The sequence below is a fragment of the Notothenia rossii genome (genome assembly GCF_949606895.1).
Source record: "Notothenia rossii genome assembly, chromosome: 6".
NCBI classification, from domain to species: domain Eukaryota; kingdom Metazoa; phylum Chordata; class Actinopteri; order Perciformes; family Nototheniidae; genus Notothenia; species Notothenia rossii.
Window position 1 is genome coordinate 76,276,104 of NC_136909.1, and position 8,797 is coordinate 76,284,900.

Consider the following 8,797-nt stretch of genomic DNA (forward strand, 5'->3'; position numbering starts at 1 on the left):
ACAAGTAAAAGTCCTGCATTCAAAATTGTACTCAAAGTTCTTACTATGCAAATTGCCCCATTTCACAATCATATACTGTGCAAATCAAATTTATTTATTATAATTATGGAGGTATTAATGTGTTTATCATAGCTGGTAAACGTGGAACTCATTTTAATTACTTTATTTACTGCTGGGTAGCTTGTGAAATCAATCCAGGTGTAACTAATGTCACATTTTATATCATTAATCCATATCTGCAAAGTAACTGAAGGTTTAAAGTACATGTCATGGAGTAAAAGTAAAAATATTTACCTCTGAATTGTAGGTACAAGTACAAAGTTGCAGAAAATGGAGGTACTCTCATGTAAAGTACAAATAGGTCAAAATTGTACATGAGTAAATGTAGCCTGCTTAGTTTCTTTACAACACTGGCTTGGCTTCAAATGGTTACTTTGATAAAGAATTGATCTGACAAATTCCAAGTAATAGATGCATAATTTCATCCAAATAAATCAGGCAACAGTGAAAAAAGGTTGTATTAGTTCACTATGCGATGAAGTAAATAGACATCTTGACATTTCAAAAGCTCAGAAAATAATATGATAATACCAGGTAATGAATGGAAATGTTCAGGCACAACACCATCCTCTTAGTTTAAGATGGCTATTTTGGTTGAGGAGAGGAAGCTGGGCGGTGTCTCCCTTTATGGGTGGAGCACAAAGTCAGGAAATGAGTAACGGTTTCCCTCGTTTCCCTCCCTTATGAGTTTGGTGAGGATGCGCAAACCGGAGAGCCCAACATACGTTTATCAGGATGGACGTAACGGGAAAACGGCATAAAGGTAGGTTTGAATCAACTATTTCTACACCATAGTAGTATTCTTAATGTTTTACTAAACGGTACAACGACAAAGTATCGTGTGCGTTCAAGCGTGCAATTAAGTCCCCCAGATGATGCCTGTTGCGTATGTTTGCTAAAAGGGAAACTTGACTTTATCGTGGTCGTCAAATCTTTACACTTCGTTACACAGAGTACTGTTTGTTTAGCTTTAAAGTGACTCATGTTTCTGGTGTTTTATTTATTTTGCCGCGACGTTTCCATGATGAGCCGAGCTCAGTCACTATTGTGTTGCTAAGACAACCAAGGAGGTAACCTTTGGCACTGTGCAATAACTGTACAAGTACACAGACACGTCATAGTGTGTGATGGAAACACGTTACAGTTAGGCTGCTTAGTACTAAGCAGCCTAAAGCAGGGCTGCTTACTCAGCAGGGTACTGTAGAAGTTCTATATGTTCTTCAAGTAGCTACAAAGCCGCAGTGGAGAGTAAATAAGTATATTTAACAGTGGTGGAATGTTACTAAGTACATTTACTCAAGTACTAGGCTATAGACAATTAAGGTAATTGTACTTTAGGCCTACTTGAGAACTTTCACATGATGATACTTGATACTTTTACTCCTCTACATTTTGTTGGCAAATCTTGTACTTTTTTTTTACTTTAACCAGACTATTTTTATATAGTGGTAAGAGTATTCAACTCAGAAACAAAAAACTAGCTAAGGATTCAGGCTTTATATTGCCTACATATTCTGTAATAAATACCTCTAAAATAATTTGTTTATGAAATGCAGTACAGTCCTCTCTGTCTGGATTAATGTTTGTTTGGATGGACTGAGCCCTGTTGGTGTTGGAGAACAGCCAGTGAGTTAGTCATGGGAAGTTTCCTGTGCTCTGTGAACACACACACACACACACACACACACACACACACACACACACACACACACACACACACACACACACACACACACACACACACACGCTGCCACTTCTGCTGTCATTTTAAATGTCAACTCTGACAGAACAGCTCATAATCTTATGATCGTACAGTGAGATCATGATGTTCCCTTTTCTTGTTTTTCTTATTAGAAGTCCCATTTGAGGGCACTATATGTAGTACTTTAAGATTATACTGTAATGATAGTAAAAATGAATTCAGTGTGTCCTTAACAGAGCAGTGTGCAGTTGTCTCTTTAACTTTTACCAAGAGCTTGGAACCTAAGCAAGAGACTTGTGTCATTTCCTGTTCTGGATAGTTCATTGCATTACTTCTTGCTTATTTGATGACGTTCAGGAAGGAACATAATAACGTCAAGGCGAGTGTTCCCTACAATGTTTCACTTATAAGCCATATGTAATATATAGTCTTTTGGGGATATTTTTCAGGAAGAGGGTGTTGTTCTTCTTTTGCTGGGACAAAATGTTAACAGGATGTAAATGCTAACAGGCACAAAGTTAGTTACAAAATAGGGTTATCAGAGAAGGGCAACAAAAAGGGCCCGATGTTCTTTCCTCCCATGTTTCACACTCTGATACTGGACGAGTGCGTGACTCAGCCCACTGCCTCTATATTTAGAGGTGTGTCAATCTATGCTTCCCAATGGAGTGTTTTACATAAATAGCTGGATTGTTTTTTCATATATCGTGTTCTTTATGTTTTATTCAGCATGCTAACATTTGCATTTGTCTTCAATCCACTTGTCTTCTCAATAAAATCCAACTGTTTCTGTGTTTGTTTCAGGATCTGAGCTACATCTGCCCAGACATCTGCGATGTGCTTCAATGTGTGTTTGTTAGAAACAAGCTGAAGATGCAGGGGGCCATTGCACGAGTGTGTATGGTGGTGACTGCTGCCATATTAAACCACCCCTTGCTCTTTCCCCAAGAGAACACCACACCTCCAGAGCAGGAAGATGAGGTGATCGCTCGAATGCGGGAGCACCAGGAGAGGCTGGAACTAGAGCAGGCAAGGCTGGAGAATGAGCTTTCACAGTTGGACTCAAAGCAGGAAGAACAATCCAGCTCAGAGGAAGGATACAGTTGGTACTTGTGGAGCACCGTGTCTTTCGTCATTTTCTTCACGATTGAGATGTGCAGGGTGAATCTTTCTGACGCAGAAATACGTCCGGTTGAGGATGAAGACCTATTATCAGAGAGTGGTGCCATCACCCCCAGGACGATGGTGCTGGATAAGGTTGTCCTGAGCAACTTCTGCGACAAATCCAACTACACTTCGTCTCATGAAAACTGGAGAGTGAGGGAATTTGTCGAGGGTTTTACCGATGACTTGCTTGAGTCGCTCAGGAGTGTCTGTGACGGGGAGGCAGACATGGAAGTTGGGGACTTTGTCGGGATTGGAAGCATGTTTGAGTCTTGGAAGGTGTGCAAGCCACTGACGTGCGACCTTATAGTGCCTTTCTCACCTCCAGATCCGTACTCCTTCCAGTTTGACTTGTGGTGCAGCCCCTCCTGTGACATGCCTCCAGACATGCAGGGCTGTGGTAAGATAAAAGTGGACGGCTTTCGGGAGGACAAGGAGGGATGTCTATGTGGCTCTGCTAACCTGGGGGAGGACATGCTCTGTCTGTTGCATGGGGGGGAAGACACAGTCCAAGTGGAACATAGTCCTGAGGAACTGCTGTGCTCCAGGAACACTCATTTGTTAACCAAAGATCAAGTCATGAAGTGGTTTCAGATCTCTTTAACCAAAGCGTGGGGCCGCATCTCTCACAAATACGACTTTGAGGTTACATTTGGCCACCTGGATGCAGCCGGTGCGCTCAAGATCCGATTCCGTTCGTGGAAAGTCATCGTAATGAACATTATACCCGTTGTTCAGCTGGAAGGTACGGATGCTTATTTTGTCCCACACTTTCCATCAGATTATGCCAGCTCTCCCGACCCTTACTGGACCCTCTCGCTCGCTGTCTACGAGAGGAGATTGCTGAAACATTTTGCTCAACGCCTTCCACAAAACTCCTGTCATTTACACTGCCTTCAGATTGTGACTTTTCTACACAGAAAGCAAACTGTACTCACGGGGAAAAGTGCCCTCACTAACTACCACCTCAAGACTGCCCTGTTGCACTTGTTGCTAAGTAAAAGGCCCTCTGTGTGGGGCATTGAGGATACTGAGCAAAGGCTTCGGGATGTGCTCAGCTTCTTGCAGAGGAGCCTACATGAGAAGAGACTTCATCACGCTCTGATTGGGAACAGTCAAGTGCCGGAAGAAGTTCAGCTGCCTGAGGTTATTAGGAAAGCAGAGCCCATCAATCTGTTCCGTTCTTTATTTTTGCAGAGGGAGCTTTATGCCGCAACAGTCAGGCATTTCAAAGAGATGTTGAGAAACGCACCTGTGCTCATACAGGAGTTCACACCGCCCTTATCAAATGGAGGTTTACATCACAGGCTAGAGGAAAGTTTGTGAGCTTAGGCCAGGGTTTCTTCAAAACTAAACCACCAACTGATCTTTAAATATCATTCAATGTTACTAAGAACAATGTTATAAATAGTTACACCAGACGAGTACTCAAATGAAAAGGTGGACATACAACAGTTCTCTTGAAATCATGTGCTGTTGCCTTGTTAAATTAAGTCTGCAGGATCGCTTCTGAAGCTTAAAGGTGGTAGGGCTGCACAATTATTCGAAATTATATCAAAATGCAAAGTATAGACGAGTGCAATATTCAAATTGCAGGAAGCACAGTATTTTTCTAAATACGTGTTGGTATACAATTTTGAATAAAGTATTGTGCAGCTGTAAGAGATATCCCAGCCAACAAATCCTACTCGTCTTACAGCCCTATGTTAGGTATGGATCGTCTATACAATCAATATACTTTCCAATGAATATTGATAACTATGATTTAAAAATAACAATTCCTCCAGTTTTTTTTAATCATATCGCAATTGCAATATCAGTCAGTTGTTATTTTGTACAAATCATGCAGCCCCACTTAATTCATATTGCTTGTTTTACAGATGTAACCTGGATGAGAGATTTTCAGTAGATATCCCTCTGCTTTAAATTATCACCATTTAACAAAAAATACCCAAATAGCTGTTTTTGTTGGGGTAACATTTTACAGAAATACCTCTGATAATATGCCGGTCTAACCAGGGAATCTTTTTCCTAACAGTAAAGCTGTGTTTTTTTTTCATTTATATCAATTTCAATCTCATGGCAGCTATTACATTTTGTGATGTTCAATGTTTTTTTATAAAAGCAAAGTTTGTTATATTGTTATATACATTTCTACTGTGTTGTCAATTTATTAAATTGGACAACCTTGATAAGCAAGGAGTAAAAACATTATTTCGTTTTTGTTTATTAGTGTATCACACAGACAACTCATATCATCTACATTTTTTATTACAAAAAAAAGTTCCACATTATTGAAAAAACATTGAGTCATATTTTCCTTTCCGTACCTCATTAAGGTTTATATTTAATATTTATTTTATAACAAATCAAACCTTATTTCCAATAAACAAAATTCCTGTATCCATTTAATGTTAACTCATCATATCTGCTGCAAAATACTTTCCTATGACAAAGTTGTAAACACGGACATGATCCCAAACCTGGATATGAATACAAAAATGGACGGTTTTAGATTTGATCACTTCTGTTCTACAGGCCGTAGTCGTAGTCGGGCTTCCCCTCCTGGTAAGTCTTGTAGAAGGCCTTGTAGGTTTCTGCACTGTGCATGCAGGCTTTGACCGCTGCATCCTCAGTCATGCGCTCTGTCCACTTCTTCAACTCAGGTGTGCCACCAAGGCAGCTGAAATGACAACGGGAATTGAATAAGTAATTAAATCACAACATATAAAACACAAGATGTATATAATCTGTTCAGGTGAGATTCCCTGCTCTTCAAGTCTTACTTCTGGACTTTACCTCATATTTGAACAGTTTGCTCTTCTCTATGGTTACCTTGAATGTTTTCGGAATGCTTCCACAAATAAAATGCATTTATTTTTGTATGTCCTGAGAAGTTGTTACTTACTGTTTGAGTTCCATAAGCTCCAGCCTCTCAAACCACGGCCACATCATGTAGTCGATCATTGTGATGGAGTCACCACCAAAGAACCCGGTCTTCTTGTTAACTAGGTCCTGAAAAAACACCATTATGTTTATGTTGTAAAACACTGAAAACTAGCCAGGTACAGACATCGAAGACAGACACTTGGGTGAACTCACTTATTATCTTTGATGGTTATTTACGATCCATAAAGAATCAGTTGTGCTTAAACTATTTCCTTGTGACAATCTACCACATCACATGTCTGGTGAATGCGTAAAGAAGCACTCAACTTTGCAACCTACCTCATTTAATTTGGCAAACTTCTCTTTCAGTTCTCCTTCCAGTGCAGAGACATCCTCGCCATTCTTTCTCCCCATTGGGATCTTGTAGAAGTAAGGTACTACCTGTGGAAAACAAAAGCATTATTCTACTATCTCATGGTCCTAACAGTAGACATGTACACTACAAAAAAGAACAGGATTAAGAAGTCCTTATATAAGATACCTTGGAAAAATGCTCCAGCATCATCTTCTGTTGGGCTTTACCAAAAGGAGAGGGAGGAAGCAGCTTCTTCTCAGGGTAAACTTCCTCCAGGTACTCGCAGGTGATGGGAGAATCATATACCACCTCCCCAGCAGGGTTCTCCAGGGTTGGGACTAGCCCGAGAGGATTCTTCTTAAGAAACCACTCAGGTTTGTCCTTCAGGTTGATGTTCATGGTTTCATGCCTGAGAGGGAAAACAGGTTTTGCATTTTTAATCAAAAGCTTGGATTACAGGTATTTATTTTAATACAATGGCAATCTATAGATCTATGGAAATGTAAAGTAAAGCATCATAAAATGTTTTTTTACTTGATCCCTTTGGCAACCAGCACTAATCTGGTCCTTTGGGCGAAAGGGCAGAATCTCATGCTGTAAAGTCTGATTTTGCCATCCGGGACTGGACCAGGTGCAGCACTTCCTGTGAGAACAAGAACATGACAAAGTGCTTAGGGAAACATGTTAATTTATGTATTCTACCATTTATATTATGATGTAAAAATTAACATTGAATCTGAACTTCTGTTACCGTCTTGTACTTAAATGATTGTGGCCTACATACACTTCATTTACGTATCCATTTCATGGTACTTTGCACTTCAACCTCAAAGTGCTTTATACTCTGATTCATCTTCTAGCTACAGTAACACGTTTCTTTGTTTTTACCTACCACACAAATAATCCTTTTATAACGTATAATGCATATGTAGTGGGTCATTCTCTTGAATGCAGCTCAAGGCCCAACTCCTCCCCAAACACTCCCCTCATTAGAGCAGAGTATAAAAAGGACCTGGTGGCTCTTTGGTCATGGTCACTGGTACAGGTAGGCTGCATAAGTTATTATATGGATACATTGGTCTCAGTTCTGCTAGTATTTGACGCTCACTTGCTGCTTCTTGTCCTGAAGCTCAGTAGGGTTACAAAACCTCTTGTATAACAATTCAGGTTCTGCCTGTTTTTGTCTAACACTGTTTTTGTTTTTGTTATTTGTTTTTGTTTATTATATTTTCTTTAGTTTGTTTTGATTAGTTTAGCTTGTTTTGCAGTAGCCTATACACCCCGTTAACTGGCCTCATTCCACTTTTTAATTTTGAATCCATTTGTGGAATAAAGATCATTTTAACTGAATATTTCTTGTTTCTAATCAATGATTTTTATATTGCAGCACCAATTCCTGAGTCTCCTTTTTTTTGGATTACATTTAATAAAAATTACTTTATTTTGAAACATGCCCCTCAGTTCTTGAACCTGTGTCCTGATTTATTGCATTGTCTTGTTGTGTCTATGTCCTGGGGTGCAAGGCCCCAGGTGGTGTCGGTTATTTCCCTCCTTTTTTTAAAGATCCAATATAATTTTCAAACCCACCACCCCGACACACATACTTACGAATTAAAAGACATTAAAATGCTTCATCCATGGTCGCCTTACTTTTGATACTCTAAGCAAACATGCCTGATAATACCTTTGTTCTTTTTGAAAGTAGTAGATTCTTTTTACATATTAGTATTGCTACTTCAACTTTAAATATTGAATCTTACATATTTACTCCTTTCACCAATGTAAGACTGGTCTGTATACACTTTTTCCTTTTGGCCTTTTATAGGCACATGTATGAGGGACTATCAGTGGCGAAGAACTCCTGACATTTGATTCATTATCACAGTCTATATATACGCTGTAATAATACAGTCTTCAATTAAGAATTACACAATTCAATGAAAGGACTTTGTCATTTGTAAAGCATTCCTGACAGCTACTGTCGGCTTTATGGGCTCAGATGATCAGATTGTATAATGCATAGTCATCATGACTCTGCAGACATTTCGCATCTTGCTTGTCAAGTTTTGAAGCATGACAGCATTATTGCTTGTCAAGTTTTGAAGCATGACAGCATTACGGCCCGTCTACACAGAGAGGAGGTAAAGAAAGGGATCTCAAACGTCTGGCGGGATGTAAAAATCCGCAAAGAGAGTTTAAATATAAAATAAATGTAGTGCAGTAAAAGTGCACCATTTACTGCAATAGTAGATTTACAAAATAGCAAAAAAGTACAGTGCACGTCTTAATTGGATTACTTGAGTAACTGTACTCGGTTACTTACGACTGATATTTAGCAATGCATGCAGTTGAAAATATGACATTTTAAAGGAAGTGAAAATTAACACGGGTTTTGGTAATGATAGTAAAGATCGCTAACAAAATATGACTTGTTCCGTCAGTTATCCGAATAATTGCTGTTCATCTTACCTTTGGCGAAACTCTTTTCAGTAGACATGTTTGCACTGCAGCTGGTAACCTCAGTACCGTCAGAAAAGGTGTGTAAAAGACGAGTGTACTCGTCAAGCGTGATGTGGCTGTATTATTTAATGTTTCCTGTACTTCCGGAATGGGCGCGCATAACGTTT

General features: G+C 39.4%; 2 protein-coding genes across 2 annotated transcripts; one reads left to right on the plus strand and one right to left on the minus strand.

Annotated features, from left to right (window-relative positions):
- Nucleotides 1-157: 157 nt before the first annotated feature.
- Nucleotides 158-5,137, plus strand: itprip (inositol 1,4,5-trisphosphate receptor interacting protein). The gene is made up of 2 exons (XM_079689738.1): nt 158-823; nt 2,567-5,137. The coding sequence occupies exon 2, from the start codon at nt 2,636-2,638 to the stop codon at nt 4,250-4,252; it is 1,617 nt and encodes a 538-aa protein (XP_079545864.1). The 5' UTR covers nt 158-823; nt 2,567-2,635; the 3' UTR covers nt 4,253-5,137.
- Nucleotides 5,138-5,179: 42 nt separating this feature from the next.
- Nucleotides 5,180-8,796, minus strand: LOC307044479 (glutathione S-transferase omega-1-like). Its single transcript, XM_079689757.1, has 6 exons — nt 8,640-8,796; nt 6,705-6,813; nt 6,357-6,579; nt 6,155-6,256; nt 5,835-5,941; nt 5,180-5,609 (listed from the first exon to the last, which is right to left on the minus strand). The coding sequence occupies exons 1-6, from the start codon at nt 8,665-8,667 to the stop codon at nt 5,459-5,461; spliced, it is 720 nt and encodes a 239-aa protein (XP_079545883.1). The 5' UTR covers nt 8,668-8,796; the 3' UTR covers nt 5,180-5,458.
- Nucleotide 8,797: the final 1 nt, after the last annotated feature.